The 17,837-nt window shown below is 41.1% G+C and overlaps 1 protein-coding gene across 1 annotated transcript in view; it reads right to left on the reverse strand.

Annotated features, from left to right (window-relative positions):
- Nucleotides 1–1,231: 1,231 nt before the first annotated feature.
- Nucleotides 1,232–17,837, reverse strand: part of VPS26A (VPS26, retromer complex component A) — a 29,553-nt gene continuing 12,947 nt past the window's right edge. Inside the window, exons 3-9 of the mRNA XM_044659190.1 lie at nt 15,434–15,509; nt 14,156–14,312; nt 12,170–12,334; nt 11,121–11,227; nt 9,531–9,599; nt 7,985–8,127; nt 1,232–2,905 (exon numbers count right to left, since the gene is read on the reverse strand). Coding sequence (XP_044515125.1) covers nt 2,792–2,905; nt 7,985–8,127; nt 9,531–9,599; nt 11,121–11,227; nt 12,170–12,334; nt 14,156–14,312; nt 15,434–15,509 — 831 coding nt within the window. The 3' untranslated portion in view covers nt 1,232–2,791. The remainder of the gene's footprint in view (nt 2,906–7,984; nt 8,128–9,530; nt 9,600–11,120; nt 11,228–12,169; nt 12,335–14,155; nt 14,313–15,433; nt 15,510–17,837) is intronic.

The raw sequence follows: 17,837 nt of genomic DNA on the forward strand, positions 1-17,837 counted from the left end.
CCCTTTAAACATCTGTTCTCTTCCTAGCCAAATCCTTAAATATGATTTTATCACATCTCAGAATTAAATTCTCTCTCCCCCCCCCAAAAAAACAACTTTATCTTATTATGAAAAGAACACTAGAATCAGTGAGGAAACCCAAGTTTAAATCTTAACTGCTAACTTAACAGCTGTGTGATCTTAGGCAAGTGGCCAAGCTACTCAACTTCTCAGCACAAGTTTCTTCACTCTGTTGAATGAGGATGCTAACATGTGCAGAACCAACTTTCACAGGTAGGTGAGGAGAGCAGTGATAATGAAAAGAGTTAACTGCAAGAGAATCACAGGTTCACTGGAAGGCAAACAACTTATAAGACTCAAAGCTCTATATAAATATTCGGATTTAGTATAGAGACCACCCTTCTCTGTAAAAGCCATCATGAGGCTCAAGGGGGGAACTAGGCCTTTTTTCTCACTAGAACTTTTTATCCGGCTGAGACTTAACAAAAGCAGCCTAGAACACAACACAACCTCCAGGGCCTTCCTGAGCTCACATAAGTAATTACACACAGGAAAAGGAACCAACTATTCCAAAGCCTGAGTTTAGGTCACCAATTAAAGAATAAAGCTCTCTTTTGTGAGTATATGAAAAGTGAGAATTCTCCCTGCAAAGACTGATAATGGGTTAGAGCCCAGAAACAGTTCTGCCATCAGTCATCTATCCTGGTGATACTGTCAGTTTCTAATTAATAGCTCTCCTAAGCCCAGATCATCAAGATTTTTTATTAAACTTAAATTGGTTGTCAAAAGGTGAATATGCACATTGTATACAATCATGTTGAAGTAGAGTGAAACTGAGCACCCAAGAACCCTTGATTTTTGTCAAAGTGAGAACTCTTAGATATGACAAACTCTCTTGGCCTTTCTTTCAGCAGCTATGGCCAAAAAAAGGCAGTAGATCTGTCCCTAACCTCATGATAGAATCCTTTGAGCTTGGCTAGGATGAAGATGGACTACAGGTAAGGGCTGTAAGATCCAGTCCATTCCGGGATCAAAGGTTAAGATAGGCCAGTCAAGCAGGGCCTATCACAGCTTGAGCCCCACTGGCATCAATGCTAAAGAAGTCACCTGCTGGATTAACAGCAGTATTTAAATTCAATTGCTTGTTATCCCAACCTCCTAACCTTACCTATAGTCGGGTAAGCCCAACTTTACATCTAAGGCAAACAGCTAAGAAAAGAGACCACGCTTCTTGAGAATACAGCTATTTTTAATCATTCAAATAGCAGCTCAGTATCAGTTTCAAATTCTTTATTATACATGGTTGCACAATTGGAGGCTGGTTAAATATAATCAGTTTTCAAAATCTTTTCAAACAGTTTCTAGATTACTACATGCAAGTGACCATGAAAATATTTGGCATTTTAAATTTTTTTTTTAAATTTCTGAACAGGCACTTACATGAGGAAAAAAAATCCATCTGTTTCCATCCCCATAGATATCCCGCAGCACGCAGACCCAGAGCGTCTTCTGTAGTAAAAGGTGGTTACAGACTGTTTGGTCAGTGCCATAGGAGGGAAGCAGGCTCTCAGAGATGCCTGACCCAGGGACTGAGCTCCCCACCAAGTAAGGTAGATGCACCGCCAAGGCTAGCACTGTTAGGGAAAATTCTTTGTTGGTTCATGAACCTTAAGTACAAGAGGCTTCTGTGGCTCAGACAAGACTGGGGCCTCCGCCACGTGGTGGACAATTGGAAACTGAACCCAGTCCACAACCACGTAACCTTCGAGAGTCTTTGTACCAAGGAGGATTTAAATTCAACATTCAATAAAATAAAAGATATTTTATGTTCCTTAGAGAGGTTGGTTAGCTTGCAAAATCTGAGTTTTGGTTGGTCAAAGCTGCAGCTTAACATAAGTTTGTTTAACCAGAAATGGATCGAAGATGATACAAAGTTCACCCACCCACCAACCCACAATCAAGAGGTTTGTGAATCTGAGAATTAGCATTCTCTGCACACAGCCAAATTTTCCCAATCTAAAAATAAAATGCCTTAAAGTATCTATGGGGGAAAAAAATCTTTTATGAAAATGAAAATTTTTTAAATACAAACAAAACAGCAGAAAATCTACTGTAGTGCCAATGCAAAACAATTAAGACTAATGGCAAAAAGGAAATTCTGGGAATAAGATGGCAATCACCCCATCCTGTTATACTCTCTTTAAGGTGAAAGGCTGTAAGGAAGTCCCCATGGGTTTGGAAGACTCAGGACAAAGTCAGTGCCTGAATCCCTCAAGCACCCACAAGACTTTGAATAGAAATCCTCGGGGTTTGGTGTGCCTAGGGGATAGAGGCCCCCAAAGCCTCACAGCTCCTCCACGTCTCTCTCATCATCTGAGTACACAAATCTCAATGTTTTGCAGAGATGGGAGGGAATCAATGAGGTGGAGATGGGGCAGGAAGCTTCATAATCTACATCCTAGAGAAAGAAAACAAAATTATGAAACACCAGCCTACACACATGTAGAAATGTTTAATGTTTAAGCATATGCATATCTGAGTGCATTTGAGCAAATTAAAGTAGGAAGTTAAAAAAAAAAAAAAAAGACGGCAGCTTGAGAAAGTTCCAGTGTTTCAGAGAAAGCACTTTGTTTTTAACTGAATGTACACCTTTGAGAATGGTTAGTAGTGCGGCAAAATAGGTGAGTGTGGTCAGAGAGAGGCAAGGCCGGGGTCTCAGGCCTTGTCCTGTGCAGGCTGTGACCCCTGGGCCCGGGAGCCTCCCCTTCCCTCTCCCCTCTCCTTCCTCCCTTCACATTTCAGGCTGCTCAGCTGATGCCTGTGGCTCCGGAGGCTCAAAGCGTTGGTGGAAGTTCGTCCTGGGCTTCCTCAACTTCTCCGGAGCTTTTCTCCACAAGATGATCTCCTGGAAAAACAAACACCAGAACACCAACCTATGAATTCTCCATGGGCATGAGTGTGTTTGAGTCTGTGTTTTATTTCTGAAGTACCTACTATATGCCAGGCACTGAGGAAACAGACCAGAGTAAAGCAATCCCTCCTCTCAAGGAGTTTACACTGGACAGAAACCTAATCCAGACCGAACAAATACTGATGCATAAAGGTAATGCAGTCTCAGAGGAACAATGATAGCAGGTGGGGAAGCCCTGCATCTTTAAGGAAGAAAGATTCTGAGCCAGAGATGAGGGAGGGAAGGAATGCATGCCAGTTACAGGGGACAGAAAATGCAAAGGCATGGAGTCTGGAGAGATCATAACATGTGAAAGTAGAAATAATGTCCAAGGAGAATGGAAAGATAATCTGGGGTCATCAGTGAAAGCTTTCAAAGCCCAAAAGTGTTTCATAATTGGTCCTAGAGGTAACAAGGAGCCAGGGGTGTTGAAATAAGTAGGGGAATGATCTGGGCAGATCTGTGCTTACAGAAAATCACTTTGGCAGCTGTTTGAAGGATGACCTGGAGGAGGGAAAGAGATTTGAGCATGAGAAGAGACTGTAACAGCCCAGAGAAGGGATGCTGAAGGCCTGAGCCAGAGTGGTAGTGGAATGGGGAAAAGAGATGTAGACACAGACATGGAAAGATATGGCAATTATGGGCTAAGGAAGAGTGAAGAGACAAGGATAGCACAAAGGTCAATAGACTGGAAGACTGAGAATGGTGAGTTTCAGGAAAACAATAATAGATTCCCTTCTGGACATACTAAGTAGAATATGTCTCCAGGTCATCCAGTCTAAAATGCCCAAAGGGGCATTTTGTGAGAGAGGAGTTAGAGTGGGGTAAACATATTTGTAAATCAGTTATCCAAAGAGTACGATGAATCAGCAAAGAAATGCTCAGATCAGAGCCAGGAGAGAGAAAAAGCCCAGAGAAGAGAGTGGTCAAGGCTGTCAAAGACAGCAGAGAAGTCAAGAAAGATTAGGACCAGGGAGCACCAGCCCTGGAGATAGGAAATCCTGAATTCAAATCTGCCCTCAGGCAAGCCACTTAGCTCCAACTACCAAGCCCTTCCAGCTCTTAATATTTAGTATAAAAAAAAGACCATCAAAGAGATCACTGGCCACTGTGAGCAGGGCCATTTCTGTTAAATGTTGATGTGAAAAGTGATGATGAAGCCAGACTGGAAAGAGATGAAGAGTGATGGAGAGAAGAGGAAATAGAAAACAATGAATGTGGACAGTTTTTTCTAGGACTGTGGCTGAAAAAGAATAGAAGATGATAGCCTATAGCCTGAGGACATGGTAGGTCAAGTTTTTGTTTGCTTGTTGGTTTGGTTTTTTTTTTTTTTTATTATTATTTTAAACCCTTAACTTCTGTGTATTGACTTATAGGTGGAAGAGTGGTAAGGGTAGGCAATGGGGGTCAAGTGACTTGCCCAGGGTCACACAGCTGGGAAGTGTCTGAGGCCGAATTTGAACCTAGGACCTCCCGCCTCTAGGCTTGGCTCTCAATCCACTGAGCTACCCAGCTGCCCCCTGTTGGTTTGTTTTTAAGGGTGGTGAGGCTGAAGCCAAAAGAGTAAAGAACCAATGGGTAGGGAAGAAGGGAGCTGACTGAGGAGATAATCAACAGATTGAGAAGACAGAAGGGGATGTCATCTTCTACACCAGTGATGGCAAACCTTTTAGAGGTAGAGTGCTGGGCCCCACCCCATCCCACTCCCCCCCATGACTGAGTCACACACACACACACACACACACACCCTCACCCCAGACAGGGGAGGGAGGAAGCGCTCCCATTGGGCTGCTGGGCAGAGGGACAGGTAATGAGAGGCATGAGTGGAGAAGGGGAGATTAGCCCCAGCACTCAGCTCCCCTTCAACTATGTGCCACCCTTTAACTATGCTCCCCTCAAACCTAGCTCCTTTCCAACCCCACCACAAGGATCACCTTCACTACAAAGTCTACAGGCTGTCTGCACTGGGCCCTCCTGCAGCATGTGTCCCCAGCCAGTCCCCAGTACCTTACCCCAGACAGGGGAGGGAGGAAAGGCTCCCATTGGGCTGCTGAAGAGAGGGCTGGGGGAAGGGAGGAATGTCCTCAGACACATGGAAAGGAGGAGGGGAACAGCTGCACCCCAAGTCCCTCTGGCTTTCTAGTAGGGGCCTCTGGCAGGTGACAGCAGGCGTGCCCACAGAGAGAGCTCCGAGTGCCATTTTTGGCACCTGTGCCATAGGTTCGCCATCACTGATCTACACCAATCCTACCATTCGCTTCAATCTGTCTATAACAAAGCTAAACTTTCCCCAAATATCAACATAGTGAAGTCAGGAAGGAAAGCTAATAAAAGCACTCCTCTTCTTTCTCCTTGACTCAAAAACATGGAGGCATTTTCAAACATTTTCCTATCCCTTTTCCCCATGTCAAATCTGTCACCACATCTTGCCTATTCTTTCTCTGAAATAAATGTAATGTTTGCCCCTTCTTAACCATCCCAATTCAATATCTATTGAGTGTTCCCTCATGTACAAGGCATTCAGAAACATGCAGTAAATTCAACTACCCTAATAAACTCCTACCTCGATCTTCTTGCTTCCTGACCCCAACCCAGGACCCTTACATGCAATGCTCATTTTTCCTAAAATGTGTCTTTATCCTATCACTCTCTTAGAAACCTTCATTGGTTCCATAATACCCAAAGAAAAAAGATAATACACCTTCCTTTACCTAACATTCATGTTGGGAAGGCTTCTAATTTATCCCCATTGCAGACAATACTTGCTGATGGTTTTAAATATATACTGTTGGAAAGGCCCATCTATTCCTATACTTTCTAGTGTTTCCAATAGGAATAAGTGTTGTATTTTGTCAAAGGCTTTTTTTGCATCTATTGAGATAATCATGTGATTTCTGTTGGTTTGGTTGCTGATATGGTCAGTTATGTGGATGGTTTTCCTAATATTAAACCATCCTTGCATTCCTGGTATAAATCCCACCTGATCACAGTGAACAATCCTCCTGATAACTTGGAGTCTTTTTGCTAGTATTCTATTTAACATTTTTGCATCTATGTTCATTAAGGAGACTGGTCTGTAGTTTTCTTTGTTTTTGGTCTGCTTGGCTTTAGAATCAGTACCATATTTGGGTCATAAAAGGAATTTGGTAAAACTCATTCTTTGTTTATTTTGACAAATAGTTTATATAGTATTGGGATTATGCCTAGCATTCTCATTATCAGAAAGCTTGGTCCTAAAGAAGAGTTGAGGAAATGAATCCCTTTCTCTCCTCATTGCAGAAGCCTTTAAGGTACTGTGGCTGTTTAACACTGTAGTTCCTGTCAACTCAGTTGACATATTAGTTCATTTTTTTCTTGTTTATTCTTTGTTCTAAAGAGTCAAGTGTCCTGGATAAATGAGTGGGGAGATATCCAGAAAAGAAAGTGATGTAAAACCAAAAAGATAAATTTTTTTAAATGCCCGTTCATGGCCCTCCATAATCTAACCCCTCTTGCCACTCCCCTACACTAACTCTGATTCACTTCAATCCTTCTGGTTTATTTACTTGACCCCTGAAAATACACTTTCTCATCTCCCTGAAATAGTCCCCAAGCCTCACCTTTCCAGCCTCTTCCCTCATCTAAATCCTGCCAGATTTTACAAGGGATTTCATCCTACCTCATCCATAAAACTCCACAGATTATATACTGGCCTATAATTTTTCTTTCCTCTGGACTCAAAGAAATCATTGATTTAAGCTTAGAAGCCATATAGCTAATAAGACTCATTTGTTAAACAAGTCACAATTCCCTGATTGTTGGCTTTCAAAGACAGCGCAAAGTCTGGCTATGTCTATGTTCATGCCATTAATACTGTCATTATGCAAACAGTTTTGGAGCTACTATTATATTAGAACTGATTTCAGCTTAAAATTCATGAACAAGAAAACCAGTTTTTTTATGGTCATCCCTGATTCTGATCCTTTTGGCTCCACCATCTTGAATACCCTGATCATGTCACACTTGGCAACTGCCTGTTGACTGATTTGGATTTCAATGAATTTTAGCTCTTTTTAAAATTCAAATCCATCCTTCAAAGGATGTAAATGTATTTTGTTGAGGCTATCCAAAAGAACCTGCTACATGCTCTAAAGCAGTGATTCCCAAAGTGGGTGCTACCACCCCTTGCTCGATGCTGCAGCAATCCAGGAGGGCAGCGATGGCCACACTTTTTTTTGTATTACATTCTATTCTGAGTTCAATAAATAGTTTCATAATTTCCAGGGGACGCTAAGTAACATTTTTTCTGGAAAGGGGGCGGTAAGCCAAAAAAGTTTGAGAACCACTGCTCTAAAGGATAGTCCCACAGAGGTGTTTCAAGAATGTTTTGAGCAATCACAGCCTACAGATCTTCCCATCTGTTGGCTCAGTGACCAAAATCTCCTTATTCCCTGGGTTGCACAGAGTGCCTCCCAACATCTCCAGTATTCTCAAGCACATTCGATATTTACATTTGCCTCGCCTTTCCCATTCAGCTGTAGCCTCTTGTACCCAGCTCTAACATTGCCCCCTGCCATGTGTCCAGCCCACTTACTTGCCCATAGAAGTTGGTTAATAAAGGCTTATTCATTTTGTCTTCATAAAATGTGAGAAGTCTCTTAATTCACCATAAGTAGTTTTTCACTAATAAAAGTCTGGGCAAAGTGTATTTAGGGCTCAGATTGAAAACCAATTCACCTGTGAAATTAACCTTTCAAGAGCTAAAATAAAGCCTATATGCCAGATTGTGCCCGACTCTCTGCTGAAAAAAATCTATTTGAAGGGCATTTCCACCATTTGCACTGACAAGCTGAATACAAGCTCCACACATTCAACAACTTCATTTAAGAGCTAAAAAAGACAGTCCCTGATTGAAGTGGCAGAGTTGAAAGAAAAATGTTTTCAGTAGCTTCACTTAACAGATAGGTGCTACCTGGGCTTCTCTGAATGAAATGAACATGGTACACTGGGCCCCAAAGGCAGCCGTGCCTCCCATCTGCCAGCATCAGACCATACCTGCTGCTTGAAGTACCGTCTATCTTCCTCATCCACGAGGACCAGGTTCAAAAAATATCGTACTGAGAATTTCTTGTTCACATCTCTCATTGTTGGAGTTGGGTCATATCCCGCTAGAAAGAGTCTTATAGGAATTGATTCACCTTAAGAAAAAGATAGTTATTTTTGTTGGGGAAAAATAATCCTAAAATGTCACCAGACAAAGCCACATGCCACCTAGGATGCCAACCTTTGACAACTTAATGGTGAATTCTGGAGGAACCTCCCATGGTACGACTACTCACCAAGTGACAAGAGCCCAGAACTACCCCATGTGCAGACTCACACTATTCTCATCAATTAAATTTCCTCTAAATGTTAGGACAAAAATCAACCTTCCATGATTGATTTCAAGGTTCCATTGGCCCTTCTAAAGAACAAGAAATGGAAGAGTGCCAGCCAGGCAAGAGGAGCTATTATCTTAACCCTTCTCTACTGAGTCCTCACTCCACTTACAAGGGATACTTTCCTCAAAAAAGCCTTTCCCACCCTGCCTTGACTCAAGCACTGCCACCAGTTAGAAATACTAAAGGTAATCTATCCACTGTTTAGCAGTGCCTCTACAGCCCAGGAAGCTGACTTTTTTTTTTTTTTATTTTAAACCCTTAACTTCTGTGTATTGACTTATAGGTGGAAGAGTGGTAAGGGTAGGCAATGGGGGTCAAGTGACTTGCCCAGGGTCACCCAGCTGGTAAGTGTCTGAGGCCGGATTTGAACCTAGGACCTCCCGTCTCTAGGCCTGATTCTCAATCCACTGAGCTACCCAGCTGCCCCCCAAGGAAGCTGACTTTTGTAAAACTCAGCCAACCTGCACTAATGTCCTCCTATGGTGATTCATTGGGTTGGGAAAGGGCCCTGGGCTTCCATAAGGCTTTCCCAGCAGAGCACAAACTCTGGTAGGTCCTAGCCTAGCAGCATAAGCTCTGCCCAACAGACTCTACTAAGAACAGATAAGCTCGCTGCCTCACTGGCTGCAGGGAGGGAGACTTTGGCTGGAGCCAAGGCCATCTCTAAGAGCAGAGCCTCAACCTGACAGAAGTGGTTAGTGGTTAGTGTGACAGCTCAGAAAGATGACCTATCATGCCCTGTAATTGTAACAAGGCGAGCTGACCAACCAACCAGAGAAGAGAAACTCCCTTCTAACGGAATCTCCATTGCTCCCCACCCTACAGTCCTATAGTCCTACCTTTGGCGGTGATCCTCAGCTCAAGGGGATATCTGTAGGCTTGTGTGACCACCTCAGTCTACTTAAAGAACCACAAGGGCAATGGTGGAGTCTTCTTAGGAAGATTAACCACTTACAGGCAGGGTGGGGAATTGGGTTCCCATACAGGTTTGGCTCTCTCAGTAGATTTGTGCCAATGGAATTTTACATGAGCACAAAGATCATTGCAAAATCCAGATTCGTGGCAGAGAGCAAATAAATATTTTCAAACTAAAATCATAACTAGTCCTCATAGTAATGTTTGGAACCAAAAGAAAACTAGGAGAAAGGAAAGCAAGTTACCTTTGACTGGTGCACCATCCATTATTTCATACTTGGCAATGGTCTCTGTTTCTGTCGTGGTACTGGGCCCTGGTCACACAATTGGAATGTTATTAATACGTACATCTCCAGGACATTCCACTTTTCCATGTTCATTCTATAGAGGTCCAGCCATGCTTACACAATAAGAGTATCTAGCCTACAATTAACATGCTAATTGGGCAAGCTCAAATTCTGCTCTATTCTTCCCAGAGAATCAATACAATCTTCCCTTCATACAACTACTGATAGTATTTCTTATCCCTAGAGAAGTGGACACAATTCATACAGTAAATAAGCATCATTCTAAAATTTCCCTTCTACACTCAAAGATCAGATTTTCAATGAATTATCAATTCTGGTACAGGAAAATCATCCTGCTAGAGACTTAACAAACAATTCCTTCTAATGTAGGCCAACCTCTCCATTCCATTCTCCTCTCTCCAAAAAAGTGAGTTTCTAAACCCTGACACAAGACTATAATGACCATTTTGAACCAGAGATGGGAGCCTAGGAGCATAAAAGGCAATTCTAATGTTTGAGTTTAAATCACAACTCTTTCAGAGCATCTTCCATCTTGTTAAAACCAGTATTAGAGACCTCTGAGAAGCTGAAATTATAACCAGAGATCATAAATTCTCAAAAAATGTGACAGGGATACCTGTCTCCATACTTCCAATTCTTTTTCAGCAGAAGGATATAGTAACAAACTAGAGACAAGAGAAACTACTATAAAAGAACTTTATGGCAACTAAAAATAAAAGGATAATCAGTGAATAACTTCCAGTCAGCAATCCAAGTGGCAGGGCCTACTTGTGCTGCTTCTATTTTACAGTTTGGGTTCAATTTGTTAGGAAATCTGTTAAGATTTTTTTTTTTTTTAAACCCTTACCTTCCATCTTGGAGTCAATACTGTGTATTGGCTCCAAGGCGGAAGAGTGGTAAGGGTAGACAATGGGGGTTAAGTGACTTGCCCAGGGTCACAGCTGGGAAGTGTCTGAGGCCAGATTTGACCCTAGAACCTCCAGGCTCTAGGCCTGGCTCTTAATCCACTGAGCCACCCAGCCGCCCCCGCCACTGAAACTTCTTGAGCAGTGAATGATATCTCACACTTGTGCTTTAAGAAGATTTTTTTAAATTCAAAGATATTTTATTTTCCCAATTACACATGAGAACAATTTTCAACATACACTTTCCAAAACTATAACATCTAAATGATCTCCCTACTTCCCTTCCCACCCCATATTGGAGATGGTAAGCAATTTGATATGGATTAAGATTTTTTTTTTTTTAAACCCTTACCTTCCGTCTTGGAGTCAATACTGTGTATTGGTTCCAAGGCAGAAGAGTGGTAAGAGTAGGCAATGGGGGTCAAGTGACTTGCCCAGGATCACACAGCTGAGAAGTGGCTGAGGCCAGATTTGAACCTAGGACCTCCCATCTCTAGGCCTGACTCTCATTCCACTGAGCTACCCAGCTGCCCCCTCTGGATTAAGATTTTAAATGAACTACATTGAGAAATTTCTAATCACATCTAGCAGGATATTTAGTTGATTAATGTTTGCAACTTACCTATTCCAGTGATCTCTTTCTTTATCAGTTGTAACTCCATATGCTGAATTTTTATTCTTACTAGTAAGAAATAAATTTTTCCAACAATAACATCCTTTAAGTGATACCTTTGGAAAAAAGAAGACATTTTTATTATTAAGACAGATTTAAGTTTAACAAGCTGTCTTTACAGCATATTTATGATACTAGTGAAGAACTCTTAGGACATTTTATCTTAACAAAATCAGTCTTGGAAAGTAGTCATCATCTCACTACAGCAAATAAAGAGTATATATGGCTATATGAGTAGCAAAGAAAGAATATTTAATTTCATTTCATCTCTGGTCTATCCCAAGAGAACAATGCAGGCTGGTTACTTTCTGATACTTATTTACAAGGCTGCTTTAACAGAAGGCAGTATGGATGCCAAGTTCAGAAAAATCTAGGTTCAACGCCACCAGCTAGCCCATTGGCTGGCTATGTGACCCTGGGCAAGTCATTTCCTTCAATCTATAAAGTACCGGGAGGGGGTGGGATCAATGGCCTCTAAGACCCTGTCCAACTCTGAATCTGTACTTAAATGATCTTTACTTCAGAGAAATAGAGAAATGTAGAGCCACGGTAGACAGAAGATTTTTCTTTCTGGAGTATTTATTTAGTAGCTCAAGTACCATACTGGAAACACCCATCTATTGACTCTGTTAGTTTGGGGTTCAGTTTTTTGGGTTTTTGGCAAAACAATCCAGGATCTGCTGGGCTCTTTCCCTTCTACGCTCATTACTATTTTTGTTTCAAGTAATTCCAGTCTCCCAAATTCCTTAGTGACCCTGGAATACAACAGTATCTCCACATGGAAAGAAGCATGGAGTAAAGCACTTGAAAATCATGGTTTCAGGTCTCCTCTTTACTATTTCTGAACACAAACATTCTTATGCCAACAGAGTTCTGATTTGCTTTTAATAGCACCTGACTGAGCAGTCTGTGAACTGACTGTGAACAATTAACTCTGGTAAATTGATATGAACCCAAATGCCATTTCTTAGTTCTCTTTTCTTTGAAAAGACACTCACTTGGATTTATTATATTCAAACTCTATGTGTAGACAGTCTTCAATGCCCACTTCCATCTTAATGGAGTTGTTAACATCTGGGTAGGTGGCCAGCTGGTGAACAATAAGATCATACTCTTTTACCAAGTCTGACAGTCGTCTTACTATTGTCACTTTAAGAAAATACCTACAAAGTAAATGAGGAAAATGAGTTAAAATTTCCTAGGATTAATTTTAATGTTTTGAATCAAGAAAATCTTTGACTAGAGAATAGCCTTTTATGCCCAACCTCTTGCCAGAACTATTTTAAGATAAACTATCACTTTAACAGAATTTCTAATTTATAGAGAAAAATATGCTAATCACTCCAAAAATGAGTTACAGGATCCTCTCTGTAGCCTCCCCAGCTCTCCCCTTACCTCAGGTTTCTGACATTTTGGATGAATCTGAGAATGGAATAATTATGAATCAAAAATGAAAAGGCTTAAAATTTACATCAGAAACAATACTGGGAAGGTAAAACCAAAGCTGTCAAACAAGAAGATGAAAATTTTTCATTTATGGTATCTTCTGAGGGAGGAACAACACAGAAAACTCTGACCATCAGCCACATCAGAAAACACTGTGAAACAGGTGTAATGGAGGGTAACCAAGAACCCAGGAAATATGGGGCTCTCCAACTCCAGACTGTCTCAGGATGGCCCCAAAGGAGGCAACAGGATGCAAACAGCATGGCCATGGTCCATGGAGATCTGGGAGATGCCTCCTCAGCCTCTTCTCAAAACCCTTACTCAATCTACCTGTGCTTCTGGCCTGCACAAATTCTTGGGGAAACAAATTCCATGAGTTACTTTAAGCATAGCATTAAAATGAAGAGAGCTGTTCTGAAGAATGAGAAGACTCTGGTTCAAATCCTTTACTACACATGTGATTTTGGCCAAGCTGCTGAACATTATCTGCACCCCAGTTTTCCCTCTATAATATGAAGAGACTGGACTAGATGACCCCTGTGGTCCACTTCAGCTCTAAATGCACAATCTCATAGGAGCTAACTCACTATGTGATGGGAAAAAACAGCTGGATTGTTCTAAGATGTCTTTTCCTAAGCTCCTCCACCTAAACTACCACATTTCACAACCAAAGAGCTAGACTGTAATTGGATATACAATACTTGTGATTCTCAGAACCTTCAGTGATAAAAAGTTCCTTTCCTTTTTTTTTTTTTTTTAAACCCTTACCTTCCATCTTGGAGTCAATACTGTGTATTGGCTCCTAGGTAGAAGAAGGTAAGGGTGGGCAATGGGGGTCAAGTGACTTGCCCAGGGTCACACAGCTGGGAAGTGTCTGAGGCCAGATTTGAACCTAGGACCTCCCTCTAGGCTTAGCTCTCAATCCACTGAGCTGCCCAGCTGCCCCCAGGATTTTCTTATTTTTAAAAATTACCTTTAAAAAGTTACCTTCTACCTTAGAATATTGTATATTGGTTCCAAGGCAGAAGAACAGTAAGGGCTAGGCAAAGGTCAAGGTTAAGTGACTTGCCCAAGGTCACACAGGTAGGAAGTATCTGACACCAGATTTGAGGCCTGGATCTCAATTCACTAAACCACCTATCTTTCTATCAGTATATTATAATTCTATTTTATGTCAGCATTTTGGTTTGTAGCTCTCATAGAATAGGCAGAAAGGGAAAGACTTGTAAAAGATTGGCCTTAAATGACTTTTGTGCTCTGATTCTTTTCTTTCTTTCCTTCTTTTTAAAAAATGAATTGAGTGGGGCAGCTGGGTAGCTCAGTGGATTGAGAGTCAGACCTAGAGACGGGAGGTCCTAGGTTCAAAGCCAGCCTCAGACACTTCCCAGCTGTGTGACCCTGGGCAAGTCACTTGACCCCCATTGCCCACCCTTACCTTCTTCCACCTAGGAGCCAATGCACAGAAGTTAAGGGTTTAAAAAAAAATGAATTAAGGTCTAAGACCTATTCCAGTCCCAGATGTGTAACAACATTCATACCTCAATCGGACATTGGCACCAATGTAGGATTCATATGGCTTTTCAACCTGCATAAATTCAAAGTCATAACTTCTGCTTTGTGTCAATTCTCCAGGTAAGGCCAATTCTTTCACTAGGTTTACAAATTCATGAGTATTACTCTTGTCATTGAAGAGTTCTAAGAAATTAAGAAAAACAGAAATCGACCAAATTATTTTAAATATCTACTTTATAAAGTTTACAAGTGCTACCCCCAATCAGTTGGCTGAGCTTTCTTTCCCCAACTTCAACAAAAATCTGGATCAAATTCTTCTTCACTTGAATAGTTGCCTAACTAATTATTTGTGTTGCACAAATCTTAAGCGACCAACACTATATAAAAATGCCTCTGAGGATTTGCTATTTTGATGGTGTGGTAACATTACCAGTAGTCATCTGAAGCTACTATCCTTTAAGGTCAAAAATGGGGTCACCATCCCAGGAACATAAACAACTTTGATAAATCTATTACATATTCCATACCAAGATGCCAAGATGTGATTTTTCTCTTCCAGTAAAACACCACGGAGGGAGAAAATAATTTTCCCATTTTTATACTCAAAAACTAGTAGATAGAAGGCCTATACTTGTAAAATAGGAGGGGCTTTACCAAGTCAAGTTTCATAGAAGTCCTCTGTCCTTATACTTTTACAGAATGCCAGTGGGATCTGGGTACGCAGGGGGATAGTGAGATGATGGGTGCCACCACCATCAATCAATTCAAAGATTGAATGCTGCTACAATTAAGAAATTTGGAAGGGAAAATAGACAGAAATATCTTTAAGATATGGAAGTTAAGATACTACTTTGGAACACAGCTTTTAATTGCTGATGCCAAAAGCTTTTCTTGGGTATCTTGCCTATTAGATTTTGTGTTGCTAGATGAAACTGTGGATGAATCGGACTCCAGGCAAACATGAGGTGATGAACCCACACAATAACCTGGGAGCAGTGCAAGGGGAGGCTGAGGACAGGCTTTAGCAAGTGACTCATTGTCCCACTTTATGTCTGCTGGTGGGCTGAAGCACCTCCACCTCATTTCCATTTCAGTAACAAAAACCAAAAGTTCATCTGGAAGCATAAAACCAGGAATAGGGAGACTGTTCTTAAGATGTTACTCAGCACATTTACAAACTATCTTCTCTCCACATCAGTTCTCTCATTCCACTGAGATAAGCATCAAGTTAATCACTTAAATTCCAACACAAACCTTCCTTTCACTCTTGAATTAACAGGAAAAAGAAACATTTTAAAACTCACCAATTTGGCCTACAAATTCAATTCTAATTCCTTGGTGTTCTAGCCTCTTTCCAGGTTGCTTAAAGGCTAGGTTTACCTGCCAAGACATAATGTTTTAATAAATGTTAAGGGAATGCCATCACAAACAGCTTTTTTTGTGGCAAGTACATATTTATTTTCATTTCTTTTGATACCATATTTAATTCTGTGTCTTTAGCAGATTTCACACCTGTTTATAATTTATATATTTACGTATTAAGTATTTTCAGGAATTAACACAACTTTTCCTTTGCATGGCCACCCACCTCCCTCCTTCCCTCCTATCTCAGAGAAAGGAGATGACCCCATATTCCTTGGCTAAATGAAGTAATTAAGCACTTTGATCTATATAGAGGAGGTAATATCGTCAACAATGTACTTCCTCAACAATTCTAGTTTTCTGTTCTTTTTTTTAGTTAGGCAGGGATCTGCCACATTGGATTCATGTATAAAGTATATTTACCGCTCTAACAAATCAGGAAAAGGCTACTTACTATTTAAAAGACTATTTCCCTATTTATGAAAGACCTCATTCTGAATCAGATTTAAAGCTAGAAGGGGCTTCAAACCTCATCTAGTTCAGGGCCCAATCTTATAGAGGAAACAAAGGCCCTAAAGTAGCAAAGCCACATGGGATAAATGGCAGACCAATATTTGAACCTAGGTCTTCTGTTCCTAGATCCATTTCTCTCTAAGGAACATACTCTCCTTAAGATTCGCCCAGGTACTTCTGGAAGGGCAGGTTCAGGACAAATATATAATACCAAACTCTACAGAGTGATATCACCCCCCTCTTCTCCACTCAATAAACTCTAGTGGATCCTAATGACCTTCGATGATCAAATATGAAGTCTTCCGATTTCTTTGCTTACACCTTACCTCATCCCCTGACATTCTTCAATACTGTGATAGTGGCTTCCTGGCCACTCCTTACACACTGGTCACCCCCCATGCCTATAACTCTTCTCTCTCCTCATCTCAGCCTTCACACTTCCTTCAGTTCAAGTTCCACCTTCTGCAAGAAGCATTTTCCAGTCCTCCTTAGTCTTAGTGTCTTCTCTCCGAGAAGAACAACCTCTCATTTATCCCGTCTCTGGCTTCTTTTACCTTGTTGGTATCTTGTCTCCCTCATTAGGCTGGGAGCTTCCTGAGGGCAGGGACTGTTTTGTACCTTTCTTTGACCCCTCAGCATGCTTAGCACAGTGCCTAGCACAGTGATGGGCAACCTTTTGAACTTGGTGTGTCAAAATTCGCCAAAAAACTGAGCATAATTCAGGTGGTGTGTCGCTTTGAGAAAAAAACCATAATTTTGCGATATTTATAGTTTAAATAACAAAAATGTAAAATTGTAATATTTAGCTGTATTTAATCAACCAAAATAGGTAAATTAATAAAGGTAGAATTGTCATCTATAGTGCACAGAGTATCTACACTACACTACAACAAATGTTTCATCCTCGGCATGCAGCCACGTGTCATTGAAAATGGCTACATGTGTCGTCATAGGTTTGCCATCACTGGTCTAGTACATAGTAGGCACTTAATACTTGACTGAGGCTTCAGGATTTCCAAACTAAGTTTCTTTTTTTCATTTTTTTTTTAAATCCCTATCTTCTATCTTAGTTTTGGGTTTATGGCAGAAGAGCAATAAGGACTAGGAAGTGGGAGTTAAGTGACTTGCCCAGGGTCACAAAGCTAGGAAGTATCTTAAGCCATATTTGAACTTAGGGTCTCCCATCTTTAGGCCTGGGGCTCTATCCACTGAGCCACCTAGCTGGCCCCAAAATAAGTTTTAAATTGTTCCCCAAAAAGCACTATTTGTGATCCTACTAACCAAGGAGTCAATACAATACTTCCTTGTTTGAGTAAAGAGCTAAACAATATCATTTCCAACTGCCTATCACCTTATCTGGCCCCTTTTCCTCCACTAAGTCACTGACAAAACAGGAACTATCTTCAAAAGAAGAAAACTACCCTTAGCTATATGAAGATATGCTCCAAATCACTGAAATGAGAAGTACAATTAACTACAAGAATTCTGTGGTTTTCCTCATATCCTGAAAATTAGCCAAGACGACCCAATAAACAAAGGTTACCTCAATGGTGGGAAGGCCTGAGGGAAGACAGGCACACAGTCCTCCCTGCCAAGAACTATGAAATGGTCCCACCATTCTAAAAAAACATTGGGAACCCAGCAAGTACCACTAAACTGTTCACGCCATTTGACCAAGAGGTTCTGTCCCCAGATATAGCCCCAAGAGGTCCAGGACAACCACCACCATCTGATATGTGCCAGAATATACAGAGCAGCACAATGGGAGATACCAAAGAACTGGAAACAAAAAAGTATGCCATCGTTGGGAATTATTGTACAGTAAGAAATGAT

This window comes from Gracilinanus agilis, chromosome 2, assembly GCF_016433145.1.
Source record: "Gracilinanus agilis isolate LMUSP501 chromosome 2, AgileGrace, whole genome shotgun sequence".
Lineage (NCBI taxonomy): Eukaryota > Metazoa > Chordata > Mammalia > Didelphimorphia > Didelphidae > Gracilinanus > Gracilinanus agilis.